Source organism: Oncorhynchus mykiss, chromosome 12 (genome assembly GCF_057628025.1).
Source record: "Oncorhynchus mykiss isolate SJ-2025 chromosome 12, ASM5762802v1, whole genome shotgun sequence".
NCBI lineage: Eukaryota > Metazoa > Chordata > Actinopteri > Salmoniformes > Salmonidae > Oncorhynchus > Oncorhynchus mykiss.
In genome coordinates, this window is record NC_143033.1 from 89,998,385 (window position 1) to 90,017,109 (window position 18,725).

General features: G+C 36.4%; 1 protein-coding gene across 1 annotated transcript in view; it reads left to right on the forward strand.

Moving 5' to 3' along the window:
* Positions 1 to 18,725, forward strand: part of LOC110486798 (cytohesin-3) — a 65,092-nt gene that overhangs the window by 25,281 nt on the left and 21,086 nt on the right. Inside the window, exons 2-6 of the mRNA XM_090193992.1 lie at positions 3,260 to 3,342; positions 3,563 to 3,627; positions 4,451 to 4,517; positions 4,899 to 5,017; positions 5,869 to 5,949. Of these exons, the coding sequence (XP_090050118.1) occupies positions 3,260 to 3,342; positions 3,563 to 3,627; positions 4,451 to 4,517; positions 4,899 to 5,017; positions 5,869 to 5,949 (415 nt within the window). The remainder of the gene's footprint in view (positions 1 to 3,259; positions 3,343 to 3,562; positions 3,628 to 4,450; positions 4,518 to 4,898; positions 5,018 to 5,868; positions 5,950 to 18,725) is intronic.

Here is an 18,725-nt window from a genome sequence, read left to right on the forward strand (position 1 = left end):
TGAAGCCTGAAATGTGGCAAAAGGTCGCAAAGTTCAAGGGGGCCGAATACTTTCGCAAGGCACTGTATATATATATATGTATATATATATGTATATGTATATATATATATATATATATATATATATATATATATATATATATATATATATATAATATATAATATACAGTGTTTTAACAATGTACAAATGGTAAAGGACACAAGATAAAATAAACAAGCATAGATATGGGTTGTATTTACAATGGTGTTTGTTCTTCACTGGTTGCCCTTTTCTCACGGCAACAGGTGGATCTGTGTAATCTGAGGGAAATATGTCTCTCTAATATGGTCATACATTGGGCAGGAGGTTAGGAAGTGCAGCTCAGTTTCCACCTCATTTTGTGGGCAGTGAGCACATAGCCTGTCTTCTCTTGAGAGCCATGTCTGCCTACGGCGGCCTTTCTCAATAGCAAGGCTATGCTCACTGAGTCTGTACATAGTCAAAGCTTTCCTTAATTTTGGGTCAGTCACAGTGGTCAGGTATTCTGCCGCTGTGTACTCTCTGTGTAGGGCCAAATAGCATTCTAGTTTGCTCTGTTTTTTTGTTAATTCTTTCCAATGTGTCAAGTAATTATCTTTTTGTTTTCTCATGATATGGTTGGGTCTAATTGTGCTGTTGTCCTGGGGCTCTGTGTGGTCTGTTTGTGTTTGTGAACAGAGCCCCAGGACCAGCTTGCTTAGGGGACTCTTCTCCAGGTTCATCTCTCTGTAGGTGATGGCTTTGTTATGGAAGGTTTGGGAATCGCTTCCTTTTTTCTCTCTCTCTCTCTGGCTGTCTTATGGTAGTGGTATCTATAGTCTTTTTTTCTTCTGGTTTATTTTATTTCTCTCTCTGTCCCCTATTGCTATCTCACTCTCTAGCTGTCTAGTATATATCTCACTCTCTAGCTGTCTAGTATATATCTCACTCTCTAGCTGTCTAGTATATATCTCTCTCTAGCTGTCTAGTATATATCTCTCTCTAGCTGTCTAGTATATATCTCACTCTCTAGCTGTCTAGTATATATCTCTCTCTAGCTGTCTAGTATATATCTCACTCTCTAGCTGTCTAGTATATATCTCACTCTCCAGCTGTTTAGTATATATCTCTCTCTCTAGCTGTCTAGTATATATCTCACTCTCCAGCTGTTTAGTATATATCTCACTCTCTAGCTGTCTAGTATATATCTCACTCTCTAGCTGTCTAGTATATATCTCACTCTCTAGCTGTCTAGTATATATCTCTCTCTCTAGCTGTCTAGTATAGATCTCACTCTCTAGCTGTCTAGTATATATCTCACTCTCTCTGTTCCTAGGCCGTCATTGAAAATAAGAATTTGTTCTTAACTGACTTGCCTAGTTAAATAAAGGTAAAATAAAAAATAAATATATCTCTTCTCTCTAGCTGTCTAGTATATATATCTCTTCTCTCTTTTCTCTCCTCTCTGTATCTACTCTATTTATTTATCCTCTATCTGTATCTATTTATTTCTCCTCTCTCTCTGTATCTACTCTATTTATTTCTCCTCTCTCTCTGTATCTACTGTATTTATTTCTCCTCTCTCTCTGTATCTACTCTTTTTATTTATCCTTGCTCTCTTTATCTACTCTATTTGTTTTTCCTCTCTCTGTATCTACTCTATTTATTTCTCCCCTCTCGCTACACTGAGTGGACAAATCATTAGGAACACCTTCCTAATATTGGGTTGCACCCCCATTTGTTAAATCCACTTCAATCAGTGTAGATGAAGGGGGAAGACATTAAAGAAGGATGAGACATGGATTGTATGTGTGCCATTCAGAGGGTGAATGCGCAAGACAAAATATTTCAGTGCCTTTGAACAGGGTATGGTAGTAGGTGCCAGGCACACTGGTTTTCAGTGTCAAGAACGGCAATGCTGCTGGGTTTTTCATGCTCAACAGTTTCCTGTGTGTATCAAGAATGATCCAGCCAACTTTAAACAACTTTCTGAAGCATTGGAGTCAACATGGGCCAGCATCCTTGTGGAACGTTTTCAACACCTTGTGGAGTCCATGCCCCTGATGAATTGAGGCTGTTCTGAGGGCAACATGTTTTGTACACTCCGTGTCCTCTCTCCTTCATCTATCTCTCTGTTTCATTTATGTAGAAGTCAGTCAGAGGCTTTGAGTGGGTCCACTCGGCCGTGAGAGAGAATGATCACCACTTCTGAGATCCTTTTCCTCTGTCTACCATCTGCATTTGGCTCTGATTGGCTGCTCATCCGTGATGAGAAGCCACCGAGAGTTGAGTACCACAATGCCATCCCATCCCGACTTAATGGTCCGTGGTATCTCTTTTTGTCTTTACGGAGAGAGAAAAAAAGACAAGTCAATAGCTATTGACAATGGAAAGAGAGAAGAGAAACAATCTGAATCAGTAAAGCTGCTCTATGAATCAGCTGGGATTTAATCCCCCCCTCCACTCTCTGCCACGGCTCTTGATGTGAGAATGACCTACATCCTGTGAGCCTGAGCATGCCTGCCTCTGCCTGCTTTCTAACAGGGAGGTGGTGAGGAGGACGTCCTCAGAGAGAGGTCTGGGGAGACAGGTTGATGTACGTGCTGCTGGTAAACTGAGGGATAAGCAGGACGGACTGGGGAGACTCCTTATTGAGTAGAACACGTGTAAATGTCAGTCTGTATGATTTACCACTGGGTGCTCAGTTCACATACAGTATAGTCTGTGTGTGTGTGTGTGTGTGTGTGTGTGTGTGTGTGTGTGTGTGTGTGTGTGAAAAGTGGGCTAGCATTTGGCCCAGATATCTCAGTGGTACTAATTACCTCAAATGAGGAAGCAGACTATCTGAGAACTAATATTGGACGAAGCACGTTTTAGCAGATGTTCAGCGCTGGTGTGTGTGTGTGGGGGGGGGGGGTCCAAGGTCCTGGGCGGTTTGGTTGTAATTCATGGAGGAGTTTTCCTTTTGCCAGAGAGGAAGTCAAGAGCTCTCAGAAGTTCCAGTATACTGCTAGAGAGTGATGTGTTGTTTTACTAGTAGGTGGAACTGGAACGTGTCCCTAACAACAGATCCAGGATCAGATGTTTTTCCATCTCCCTAATGGTTAGGTTTAGCATTGGGGTACACTAATCTGATCCTAGATCTGTGGTTCGTCAGCCTTGTGTGTTGTTTTACAGCACACTAGCTATCACATCTTCATCCATGGAAGTGTCTGACTATGTTTGTATCTTAATTCCATACTTACATCTCTCTCTTTCACAGTACCTGAAGACCTTTCCTTGGAAGAGAGAGATGAGCTGTCAAACATACGACGCAGGAAAAAAGAGCTACTGGATGACATTGAGGTGAGTCAAGAAAATGAAAAGAAATGTCAAGATTTTATATTTTTTATAAAGATATCAGTCACCCTTGATATGATATGACTTTATGTGGGTGGCTAAAATGTTACTTTGACTCTAACCACTTACATTGAATCTGTTTGTTGATTTATAATGCACTGCTTAAACAACTAGAGTTCAGTTGTGAATTCAACCCAGCTAATTCTCCCTCTAATCCTGTTGGCAGCGGTTGAAGTTTGAGATTGCAGAGGTGATGACTGAGATCGAGCAGCTAACCTGCGTGGGGGAAAGGTGCGTAACACCCCCCCTTCAACACCCCTCCCCCCTCCTAGCTGCTGTTCCCTTCTCCTCTCCAAGTCGTCCAGCCACACACCTGTCCCAGTGTGGGTTAATAATCCATCTTTGTTTGTAGAGCTGAGCCGTCCCCTCTGCCAAACAGTTGATAAATGCCCCACAACCGCTCCTATTCAGGGACTGACAACTGATTGGCTGTTCAGGGCTCATTGGTGATGAGGTGGAGAGAGTGTGTGTTAGTGTGTGTGTCTTAGGTGCAGCTGGGGAATGGTTCAAGCTATTTTAGGACACAGGGAGAACACAGTATACACACATGCAATAATACACACACACACCTCACACACACACACACACACACACACACACACACACACACACACACACACACACACACACACACGAACACAAAGAAAGGCATATGGTTTTCATTCATTTTTCATTAGACTGAGTTTGAGTTAGATTGAGTTTCTCCTGCTAATCAGTTAGTCGGTACAACAACCTACATGGTTGATGTTACAGTCCAAATGGAAAGACAAGTCAAAGATCCTTGTTTTTAGAAGATCATTACATTCTCATGTTCATAGCTGTCTTGGAACAGTAATAACTGAATCCAGCTGAATTTCTCCTGAACCCAGCCCTATGTAAACTAACCGTGTAAACTCACTAACTCACCACAATACCGTTCAGTATCCTGGATAAATACTGTACGAAGTAGACAAATGTGACAGTTGACCTGGTGAACAAATACCGGCGTCAGTTGTTGATAATGCCACACCTGTTCTAGAGAGCTGATGGATCTCTCTGCTCTGTCCAATCACAGTAAAACAACACAAAGAAATAAACAGATCGCCATGGGAAGGAAGAAATTCAACATGGACCCCAAAAAGGTTTGTCTAAAGTCCATGCAATCCATGCTAAATACATGATTTACCCACTTGCACTGATGTTAATCTGGTGTTATTGAATGTTTTCTGATTTCTATAAAAACAGATAGAAACTTACATGTGTACCTGTTATGCCTCCTTTAGCCATGTAGAAAAGGTTACACAATAAACCATGTCCATCAAAGATGTTATCTGGATGTTGTGTTATCTGTATGTTGTGTTATCTGTATGTTGTGTTATCTGGATGTTGTGTTATCTGTATTAATGACTTATTGTAATGCCTCCTAGCTCTCCTTCAGGTCAAAACAGATAACCGTGTGTGTGTGTGTGTGTGTGGGTGGGTGTGTGGCTTGGAGTGCTAACCAAACTGTGTGTGTCTTCCAGGGGATCCAGTTTCTGTTGGAGAACGACCTTCTCCAGCACACTCCTGAGGACGTATCCCAGTTCCTCTACAAAGGAGAGGGCCTCAACAAAACTGTCATAGGGGACTACTTAGGAGAGAGGTAACAAACACACTGCTCTAACCTCCTCTGTTTTCATCTCGCTCTCCCTCTTTCCCCCTCTTTCTCCCTTCTCTCCCTCCCTCTCTCTTTCCTACACTCTGTCCATCTCTCAGGGAGATTTCTCCCTCTCTCTTTCCTACACTCTGTCCATCTCTCAGGGAGATGTCTCCCTCTCTCTTTCCTACACTCTGTCCATCTCTCAGGGAGATTTCTCGCTCTCTTTCCTACACTGTCCATCTCTCAGGGAGATTTCTCCCTCTCTCTTTCCTACACTCTGTCCATCTCTCAGGGAGATTTCTCCCTCTGTGCGTGTATAAGCCCGGGCATAAAGCCTTGGGAAATGGATTGTCTGGATTTACGGAGCACAGCGGCGACAGTAGACAAGGGGCCATGCCAGTAAAACAGAGATCTGCTCTGCCTGGCTACATGTGTTTCATATCTACGACACGTGGGCCACCTCGCAGGAATGTGACTGTCAAAACAACCTGTGTAGCAAATGGACAGAGCAGAGTCTGAGGCTGGCTCTGTGGTTGGGATAGATCGTTTTCTTTAGAAAATGCCCTTAAGAAAGCAACAACATCTTGTATGTTAAGTTGGTTGAATGCACAAACAAATAGCAATTTATTACGACCTGCAATCTTATCATATTGTATAATGGTTTGATAGAGTCATAATCTAGAGAAGGGGTGGAGTTGGGTTTAAAAAGGGCCTCTCCCCTAACAGACATTTCAGTTCCTAATGGATTGAAACACACTTTACCTCTAATAGTTCTGTTTTTGGAAGTGCTAGACTGATCTTGACTAACACTGAATACCAGACATTTCCTGACCTGAATCTGAACCTCATCTCAGGGACGACTTCAACCTCAAGGTGTTGCAGGCGTTCGTAGACCTTCATGAGTTTGCAGATCTCAACCTCGTACAGGCTTTACGGTGAGCTGTTTCTGCATATTACTGGACTAAGATTCCCAGCTGTTCATCACATTTAAAAAAAATAATATAGTAGTATTTATTATTGATAATGTGCAGTCAATACACTTTATAATGATGTCCTGCTTTCAATACACTTTATAATGATGTCCTGCTTTCAATACACTTTATAATGATGTCCTGCTGCTTTCAATACACTTTATAATGATGTCCTGCTTTCAATACACTTTATAATGATGTCCTGCTTTCAATACACTTTATAATGATGTCCTGCTTTCAATCCATTTTATAATGATGTCCTGCTGCTTTCAATACACTTTATAATGATGTCTTGCTGCTTTCAATACACTTTATAATGATGTCCTGCTGCTTTCAATACACTTTATAATGATGTCCTGCTTTCAATACACTTGATAATGATGTCCTGCTGCTTTCAATACACTTTATAATGATGTCCTGCTGCTTTCAATACACTTTATAATGATATCCTGCTTTCAATACACTTTATAATGATGTCCTGCTGCTTTCAATACACTTTATAATGATGTCCTGCTGCTTTCAATACACTTTATAATGATGTCCTGCTGCTTTCAATACACTTTATAATGATGTCCTGCTGCTTTCAATACACTTTATAATGATGTCCTGCTGCTTTCAATACACTTTATAATGATGTCCTGCTGCTTTCAATACACTTTATAATGATGTCCTGCTGCTTTCAATACACTTTATAATGATATCCTGCTTTCAATACACTTAATAATGATGTCCTGCTGCTTTCAATACACTTTATAATGATGTCCTGCTGCTTTCAATACACTTTATAATGATATCCTGCTTTCAATACACTTTATAATGATGTCCTGCTGCTTTCAATACACTTTATAATGATGTCCTGCTGCTTTCAATACACTTTATAATGATGTCCTGCTGCTTTCAATACACTTTATAATGATGTCCTGCTTTCAATACACTTTATAATGATGTCCTGCTGCTTTCAATACACTTTATAATGATGTCCTGCTGCTTTCAATACACTTTCTAATGATGTCCTGCTGCTTTCAATACACTTTATAATGATGTCCTGCTTTCAATACACTTTATAATGATGTCCTGCTGCTTTCAATACACTTTATAATGATGTCCTGCTTTCAATACACTTTATAATGATGTCCTGCTTTCAATACACTTTATAATGATGTCCTGCTTTCAATACACTTTATAATGATGTCCTGCTGCTTTCAATACACTTTATAATGATGTCCTGCTGCTTTCAATACACTTTATAATGATGTCCTGCTGCTTTCAATACACTTTATAATGATGTCCTGCTGCTTTCAATACACTTTATAATGATGTCCTGCTGCTTTCAATACACTTTATAATGATGTCCTGCTGCTTTCAATACACTTTATAATGATGTCCTGCTGCTTTCAATACACTTTATAATGATGTCCTGCTGCTTTCAATACACTTTATAATGATGTCCTGCTTTCAATACACTTTATAATGATGTCCTGCTGCTTTCAATACACTTTATAATGATGTCCTGCTTTCAATACACTTTATAATGATGTCCTGCTTTCAATACACTTTATAATGATGTCCTGCTGCTTTCAATACACTTTATAATGATGTCCTGCTGCTTTCAATACACTTTATAATGATGTCCTGCTGCTTTCAATACACTTTATAATGATGTCCTGCTGCTTTCAATACACTTTATAATGATGTCCTCCTGCTTTCAATACACTTTATAATGATGTCCTGCTGCTTTCAATACACTTTATAATGATATCCTGCTTTCAATACACTTTATAATGATGTCCTGCTGCTTTCAATACACTTTATAATGATGTCCTGCTGCTTTCAATACACTTTATAATGATGTCCTGCTGCTTTCAATACACTTTATAATGATGTCCTGCTGCTTTCAATACACTTTATAATGATGTCCTGCTGCTTTCAATACACTTTATAATGATGTCCTGCTGCTTTCAATACACTTTATAATGATGTCCTGCTTTCAATACACTTTATAATGATGTCCTGCTGCTTTCAATACACTTTATAATGATGTCCTGCTGCTTTCAATACACTTTATAATGATGTCCTGCTGCTTTCAATACACTTTATAATGATGTCCTCCTGCTTTCAATACACTTTATAATGATGTCCTGCTTCCAATACACTTTATAATGATGTCCTCCTGCTTTCAATACACTTTATAATGATGTCCTGCTGCTTTCAATACACTTTATAATGATATCCTGCTTTCAATACACTTTATAATGATGTCCTGCTGCTTTCAATACACTTTATAATGATGTCCTGCTGCTTTCAATACACTTTATAATGATGTCCTGCTGCTTTCAATATACTTTATAATGATGTCCTGCTGCTTTCAATACACTTTATAATGATGTCCTGCTGCTTTCAATACACTTTATAATGATGTCCTGCTTTCAATACACTTTATAATGATGTCCTCCTGCTTCCAATACACTTTATAATGATGTCCTGCTTTCAATACACTTTATAATGATGTCCTGCTTTCAATACATTTTATAATGATGTCCTGCTTTCAATACACTTTATAATGATGTCCTGCTGCTTTCAATACACTTTATAATGATGTCCTGCTGCTTTCAATACACTTTATAATGATGTCCTGCTGCTTTCAATACACTTTATAATGATGTCCTCCTGCTTCCAATACACTTTATAATGATGTCCTGCTGCTTTCAATACACTTTATAATGATGTCCTGCTTTCAATACACTTTATAATGATGTCCTGCTGCTTTCAATACACTTTATAATGATGTCCTGCTGCTTTCAATACACTTTATAATGATGTCCTGCTGCTTTCAATACACTTTATAATGATGTCCTCCTGCTTCCAATACACTTTATAATGATGTCCTGCTGCTTTCAATACACTTTATAATGATGTCCTGCTGCTTTCAATACACTTTATAATGATGTCCTGCTGCTTTCAATACACTTTATAATGATGTCCTGCTTTCAATACACTTTTTATAATGATGTCCTGCTGCTTTCAATACACTTTATAATGATGTCCTGCTTTCAATACACGTTATAATGATGTCCTGCTGCTTTCAATACACTTTATAATGATGTCCTGCTGCTTTCAATACACTTTATAATGATGTCCTGCTGCTTTCAATACACTTTATAATGATGTCCTGCTTTCAATACACTTTATAATGATGTCCTGCTTTCAATACACGTTATAATGATGTCCTGCTGCTTTCAATACACTTTATAATGACATCCTGCTGCTTTCAATACACTTTATAATGATGTCCTGCTTTCAATACACGTTATAATGATGTCCTGCTGCTTTCAATACACTTTATAATGATGTCCTGCTGCTTTCAATACACTTTATAATGATGTCCTGCTGCTTTCAATACACTTTATAATGATGTCCTGCTGCTTTCAATACACTTTATAATGATGTCCTGCTGCTTTCAATACACTTTATAATGATGTCCTGCTGCTTTCAATACACTTTATAATGATGTCCTGCTGCTTTCAATACACTTTATAATGATGTCCTGCTGCTTTCAATACACTTTATAATGATGTCCTGCTGCTTTCAATACACTTTATAATGATATCCTGCTTTCAATACACTTTATAATGATGTCCTGCTGCTTTCAATACACTTTATAATGATGTCCTGCTGCTTTCAATACACTTTATAATGATATCCTGCTTTCAATACACTTTATAATGATGTCCTGCTTTCAATACACTTTATAATGATGTCCTGCTGCTTTCAATACACTTTATAATGATGTCCTGCTTTCAATACACTTTATAATGATGTCCTGCTGCTTTCAATACACTTTATAATGATATCCTGCTTTCAATACACTTTATAATGATGTCCTGCTTTCAATACACTTTATAATGATGTCCTGCTGCTTTCAATACACTTTATAATGATGTCCTGCTTCCAATACACTTTATAATGATGTCCTGCTGCTTTCAATACACTTTATAATGATATCCTGCTTTCAATACACTTTATAATGATGTCCTGCTGCTTTCAATACACTTTATAATGATGTCCTGCTGCTTTCAATACACTTTATAATGATGTCCTGCTGCTTTCAATACACTTTATAATGATGTCCTGCTGCTTTCAATACACTTTATAATGATGTCCTGCTGCTTTCAATACACTTTATAATGATGTCCTGCTGCTTTCAATACACTTTATAATGATGTCCTGCTGCTTTCAATACACTTTATAATGATGTCCTGCTGCTTTCAATACACTTTATAATGATGTCCTCCTGCTTTCAATACACTTTATAATGATGTCCTGCTTTCAATACACGTTATAATGATGTCCTGCTGCTTCCAATACACTTTATAATGATGTCCTCCTGCTTTCAATACACTTTATAATGATGTCCTGCTTTCAATACACTTTATAATGATGTCCTGCTGCTTTCAATACACTTTATAATGATGTCCTCCTGCTTTCAATACACTTTATAATGATGTCCTGCTTTCAATACACGTTATAATGATGTCCTGCTGCTTCCAATACACTTTATAATGATGTCCTGCTGCTTTCAATACACTTTATAATGATGTCCTGCTGCTTTCAATACACTTTATAATGATGTCCTGCTGCTTTCAATACACTTTATAATGATGTCCTGCTGCTTTCAATACACTTTCTAATGATGTCCTGCTGCTTTCAATACACTTTATAATGATGTCCTGCTGCTTTCAATACACTTTATAATGATGTCCTGCTTTCAATACACTTTATAATGATGTCCTGCTGCTTTCAATACACTTTATAATGATGTCCTGCTGCTTTCAATACACTTTATAATGATGTCCTGCTGCTTTCAATACACTTTATAATGATATCCTGCTTTCAATACACTTTATAATGATGTCCTGCTGCTTTCAATACACTTTATAATGATGTCCTGCTGCTTTCAATACACTTTATAATGATGTCCTGCTGCTTTCAATACACTTTATAATGATGTCCTGCTTTCAATACACTTTATAATGATGTCCTGCTGCTTTCAATACACTTTATAATGATGTCCTGCTGCTTTCAATACACTTTCTAATGATGTCCTGCTGCTTTCAATACACTTTATAATGATGTCCTGCTGCTTTCAATACACTTTATAATGATGTCCTGCTTTCAATACACTTTATAATGATGTCCTGCTGCTTTCAATACACTTTATAATGATGTCCTGCTGCTTTCAATACACTTTATAATGATGTCCTGCTGCTTTCAATACACTTTATAATGATGTCCTGCTGCTTTCAATACACTTTATAATGATGTCCTGCTGCTTTCAATACACTTTATAATGATGTCCTGCTGCTTTCAATACACTTTATAATGATGTCCTGCTTTCAATACACTTGATAATGATGTCCTGCTGCTTTCAATACACTTTATAATGATGTCCTGCTTTCAATACACTTTATAATGATGTCCTGCTGCTTTCAATACACTTTATAATGATGTCCTGCTTTCAATACACTTTATAATGATGTCCTGCTGCTTTCAATACACTTTATAATGATGTCCTGCTTTCAATACACTTTATAATGATGTCCTGCTGCTTTCAATACACTTTATAATGATGTCCTGCTGCTTTCAATACACTTTATAATGATGTCCTGCTGCTTTCAATACACTTTATAATGATGTCCTGCTTTCAATACACTTTATAATGATGTCCTGCTGCTTTCAATACACTTTATAATGATGTCCTGCTGCTTTCAATACACTTTCTAATGATGTCCTGCTGCTTTCAATACACTTTATAATGATGTCCTGCTTTCAATACACTTTATAATGATGTCCTGCTGCTTTCAATACACTTTATAATGATGTCCTGCTTTCAATACACTTTATAATGATGTCCTGCTTTCAATACACTTTATAATGATGTCCTGCTTTCAATACACTTTATAATGATGTCCTGCTGCTTTCAATACACTTTATAATGATGTCCTGCTGCTTTCAATACACTTTATAATGATGTCCTGCTGCTTTCAATACACTTTATAATGATGTCCTGCTGCTTTCAATACACTTTATAATGATGTCCTGCTGCTTTCAATACACTTTATAATGATGTCCTGCTGCTTTCAATACACTTTATAATGATGTCCTGCTGCTTTCAATACACTTTATAATGATGTCCTGCTGCTTTCAATACACTTTATAATGATGTCCTGCTTTCAATACACTTTATAATGATGTCCTGCTGCTTTCAATACACTTTATAATGATGTCCTGCTTTCAATACACTTTATAATGATGTCCTGCTTTCAATACACTTTATAATGATGTCCTGCTGCTTTCAATACACTTTATAATGATGTCCTGCTGCTTTCAATACACTTTATAATGATGTCCTGCTGCTTTCAATACACTTTATAATGATGTCCTGCTGCTTTCAATACACTTTATAATGATGTCCTCCTGCTTTCAATACACTTTATAATGATGTCCTGCTGCTTTCAATACACTTTATAATGATATCCTGCTTTCAATACACTTTATAATGATGTCCTGCTGCTTTCAATACACTTTATAATGATGTCCTGCTGCTTTCAATACACTTTATAATGATGTCCTGCTGCTTTCAATACACTTTATAATGATGTCCTGCTGCTTTCAATACACTTTATAATGATGTCCTGCTGCTTTCAATACACTTTATAATGATGTCCTGCTGCTTTCAATACACTTTATAATGATGTCCTGCTTTCAATACACTTTATAATGATGTCCTGCTGCTTTCAATACACTTTATAATGATGTCCTGCTGCTTTCAATACACTTTATAATGATGTCCTGCTGCTTTCAATATACTTTATAATGATGTCCTGCTGCTTTCAATACACTTTATAATGATGTCCTGCTGCTTTCAATACACTTTATAATGATGTCCTGCTTTCAATACACTTTATAATGATGTCCTCATGCTTCCAATACACTTTATAATGATGTCCTGCTTTCAATACACTTTATAATGATGTCCTGCTTTCAATACATTTTATAATGATGTCCTGCTTTCAATACACTTTATAATGATGTCCTGCTGCTTTCAATACACTTTATAATGATGTCCTGCTGCTTTCAATACACTTTATAATGATGTCCTGCTGCTTTCAATACACTTTATAATGATGTCCTCCTGCTTCCAATACACTTTATAATGATGTCCTGCTGCTTTCAATACACTTTATAATGATGTCCTGCTTTCAATACACTTTATAATGATGTCCTGCTGCTTTCAATACACTTTATAATGATGTCCTGCTGCTTTCAATACACTTTATAATGATGTCCTGCTGCTTTCAATACACTTTATAATGATGTCCTCCTGCTTCCAATACACTTTATAATGATGTCCTGCTGCTTTCAATACACTTTATAATGATGTCCTGCTTTCAATACACTTTATAATGATGTCCTGCTTTCAATACACTTTATAATGATGTCCTGCTTTCAATACACTTTATAATGATGTCCTGCTGCTTTCAATACACTTTATAATGATGTCCTGCTGCTTTCAATACACTTTATAATGATGTCCTGCTGCTTTCAATACACTTTATAATGATGTCCTGCTGCTTTCAATACACTTTATAATGATGTCCTGCTGCTTTCAATACACTTTATAATGATGTCCTGCTGCTTTCAATACACTTTATAATGATGTCCTGCTGCTTTCAATACACTTTATAATGATGTCCTGCTGCTTTCAATACACTTTATAATGATGTCCTGCTTTCAATACACTTTATAATGATGTCCTGCTGCTTTCAATACACTTTATAATGATGTCCTGCTTTCAATACACTTTATAATGATGTCCTGCTTTCAATACACTTTATAATGATGTCCTGCTGCTTTCAATACACTTTATAATGATGTCCTGCTGCTTTCAATACACTTTATAATGATGTCCTGCTGCTTTCAATACACTTTATAATGATGTCCTGCTGCTTTCAATACACTTTATAATGATGTCCTCCTGCTTTCAATACACTTTATAATGATGTCCTGCTGCTTTCAATACACTTTATAATGATATCCTGCTTTCAATACACTTTATAATGATGTCCTGCTGCTTTCAATACACTTTATAATGATGTCCTGCTGCTTTCAATACACTTTATAATGATGTCCTGCTGCTTTCAATACACTTTATAATGATGTCCTGCTGCTTTCAATACACTTTATAATGATGTCCTGCTGCTTTCAATACACTTTATAATGATGTCCTGCTGCTTTCAATACACTTTATAATGATGTCCTGCTTTCAATACACTTTATAATGATGTCCTGCTGCTTTCAATACACTTTATAATGATGTCCTGCTGCTTTCAATACACTTTATAATGATGTCCTGCTGCTTTCAATACACTTTATAATGATGTCCTCCTGCTTTCAATACACTTTATAATGATGTCCTGCTTCCAATACACTTTATAATGATGTCCTCCTGCTTTCAATACACTTTATAATGATGTCCTGCTGCTTTCAATACACTTTATAATGATATCCTGCTTTCAATACACTTTATAATGATGTCCTGCTGCTTTCAATACACTTTATAATGATGTCCTGCTGCTTTCAATACACTTTATAATGATGTCCTGCTGCTTTCAATATACTTTATAATGATGTCCTGCTGCTTTCAATACACTTTATAATGATGTCCTGCTGCTTTCAATACACTTTATAATGATGTCCTGCTTTCAATACACTTTATAATGATGTCCTCCTGCTTCCAATACACTTTATAATGATGTCCTGCTTTCAATACACTTTATAATGATGTCCTGCTTTCAATACATTTTATAATGATGTCCTGCTTTCAATACACTTTATAATGATGTCCTGCTGCTTTCAATACACTTTATAATGATGTCCTGCTGCTTTCAATACACTTTATAATGATGTCCTGCTGCTTTCAATACACTTTATAATGATGTCCTCCTGCTTCCAATACACTTTATAATGATGTCCTGCTGCTTTCAATACACTTTATAATGATGTCCTGCTTTCAATACACTTTATAATGATGTCCTGCTGCTTTCAATACACTTTATAATGATGTCCTGCTGCTTTCAATACACTTTATAATGATGTCCTGCTGCTTTCAATACACTTTATAATGATGTCCTCCTGCTTCCAATACACTTTATAATGATGTCCTGCTGCTTTCAATACACTTTATAATGATGTCCTGCTGCTTTCAATACACTTTATAATGATGTCCTGCTGCTTTCAATACACTTTATAATGATGTCCTGCTTTCAATACACTTTTTATAATGATGTCCTGCTGCTTTCAATACACTTTATAATGATGTCCTGCTTTCAATACACGTTATAATGATGTCCTGCTGCTTTCAATACACTTTATAATGATGTCCTGCTGCTTTCAATACACTTTATAATGATGTCCTGCTGCTTTCAATACACTTTATAATGATGTCCTGCTTTCAATACACTTTATAATGATGTCCTGCTTTCAATACACGTTATAATGATGTCCTGCTGCTTTCAATACACTTTATAATGACATCCTGCTGCTTTCAATACACTTTATAATGATGTCCTGCTTTCAATACACGTTATAATGATGTCCTGCTGCTTTCAATACACTTTATAATGATGTCCTGCTGCTTTCAATACACTTTATAATGATGTCCTGCTGCTTTCAATACACTTTATAATGATGTCCTGCTGCTTTCAATACACTTTATAATGATGTCCTGCTGCTTTCAATACACTTTATAATGATGTCCTGCTGCTTTCAATACACTTTATAATGATGTCCTGCTGCTTTCAATACACTTTATAATGATGTCCTGCTGCTTTCAATACACTTTATAATGATGTCCTGCTGCTTTCAATACACTTTATAATGATATCCTGCTTTCAATACACTTTATAATGATGTCCTGCTGCTTTCAATACACTTTATAATGATGTCCTGCTGCTTTCAATACACTTTATAATGATGTCCTGCTGCTTTCAATACACTTTATAATGATGTCCTGCTTTCAATACACTTTATAATGATGTCCTGCTGCTTTCAATACACTTTATAATGATGTCCTGCTGCTTTCAATACACTTTCTAATGATGTCCTGCTGCTTTCAATACACTTTATAATGATGTCCTGCTTTCAATACACTTTATAATGATGTCCTGCTGCTTTCAATACACTTTATAATGATGTCCTGCTTTCAATACACTTTATAATGATGTCCTGCTTTCAATACACTTTATAATGATGTCCTGCTTTCAATACACTTTATAATGATGTCCTGCTGCTTTCAATACACTTTATAATGATGTCCTGCTGCTTTCAATACACTTTATAATGATGTCCTGCTGCTTTCAATACACTTTATAATGATGTCCTGCTGCTTTCAATACACTTTATAATGATGTCCTGCTGCTTTCAATACACTTTATAATGATGTCCTGCTGCTTTCAATACACTTTATAATGATGTCCTGCTGCTTTCAATACACTTTATAATGATGTCCTGCTGCTTTCAATACACTTTATAATGATGTCCTGCTTTCAATACACTTTATAATGATGTCCTGCTGCTTTCAATACACTTTATAATGATGTCCTGCTTTCAATACACTTTATAATGATGTCCTGCTTTCAATACACTTTATAATGATGTCCTGCTGCTTTCAATACACTTTATAATGATGTCCTGCTGCTTTCAATACACTTTATAATGATGTCCTGCTGCTTTCAATACACTTTATAATGATGTCCTGCTGCTTTCAATACACTTTATAATGATGTCCTCCTGCTTTCAATACACTTTATAATGATGTCCTGCTGCTTTCAATACACTTTATAATGATATCCTGCTTTCAATACACTTTATAATGATGTCCTGCTGCTTTCAATACACTTTATAATGATGTCCTGCTGCTTTCAATACACTTTATAATGATGTCCTGCTGCTTTCAATACACTTTATAATGATGTCCTGCTGCTTTCAATACACTTTATAATGATGTCCTGCTGCTTTCAATACACTTTATAATGATGTCCTGCTGCTTTCAATACACTTTATAATGATGTCCTGCTTTCAATACACTTTATAATGATGTCCTGCTGCTTTCAATACACTTTATAATGATGTCCTGCTGCTTTCAATACACTTTATAATGATGTCCTGCTGCTTTCAATACACTTTATAATGATGTCCTCCTGCTTTCAATACACTTTATAATGATGTCCTGCTTCCAATACACTTTATAATGATGTCCTCCTGCTTTCAATACACTTTATAATGATGTCCTGCTGCTTTCAATACACTTTATAATGATATCCTGCTTTCAATACACTTTATAATGATGTCCTGCTGCTTTCAATACACTTTATAATGATGTCCTGCTGCTTTCAATACACTTTATAATGATGTCCTGCTGCTTTCAATATACTTTATAATGATGTCCTGCTGCTTTCAATACACTTTATAATGATGTCCTGCTGCTTTCAATACACTTTATAATGATGTCCTGCTTTCAATACACTTTATAATGATGTCCTCCTGCTTCCAATACACTTTATAATGATGTCCTGCTTTCAATACACTTTATAATGATGTCCTGCTTTCAATACATTTTATAATGATGTCCTGCTTTCAATACACTTTATAATGATGTCCTGCTGCTTTCAATACACTTTATAATGATGTCCTGCTGCTTTCAATACACTTTATAATGATGTCCTGCTGCTTTCAATACACTTTATAATGATGTCCTCCTGCTTCCAATACACTTTATAATGATGTCCTGCTGCTTTCAATACACTTTATAATGATGTCCTGCTTTCAATACACTTTATAATGATGTCCTGCTGCTTTCAATACACTTTATAATGATGTCCTGCTGCTTTCAATACACTTTATAATGATGTCCTGCTGCTTTCAATACACTTTATAATGATGTCCTCCTGCTTCCAATACACTTTATAATGATGTCCTGCTGCTTTCAATACACTTTATAATGATGTCCTGCTGCTTTCAATACACTTTATAATGATGTCCTGCTGCTTTCAATACACTTTATAATGATGTCCTGCTTTCAATACACTTTTTATAATGATGTCCTGCTGCTTTCAATACACTTTATAATGATGTCCTGCTTTCAATACACGTTATAATGATGTCCTGCTGCTTTCAATACACTTTATAATGATGTCCTGCTGCTTTCAATACACTTTATAATGATGTCCTGCTGCTTTCAATACACTTTATAATGATGTCCTGCTTTCAATACACTTTATAATGATGTCCTGCTTTCAATACACGTTATAATGATGTCCTGCTGCTTTCAATACACTTTATAATGACATCCTGCTGCTTTCAATACACTTTATAATGATGTCCTGCTTTCAATACACGTTATAATGATGTCCTGCTGCTTTCAATACACTTTATAATGATGTCCTGCTGCTTTCAATACACTTTATAATGATGTCCTGCTGCTTTCAATACACTTTATAATGATGTCCTGCTGCTTTCAATACACTTTATAATGATGTCCTGCTGCTTTCAATACACTTTATAATGATGTCCTGCTGCTTTCAATACACTTTATAATGATGTCCTGCTGCTTTCAATACACTTTATAATGATGTCCTGCTGCTTTCAATACACTTTATAATGATGTCCTGCTGCTTTCAATA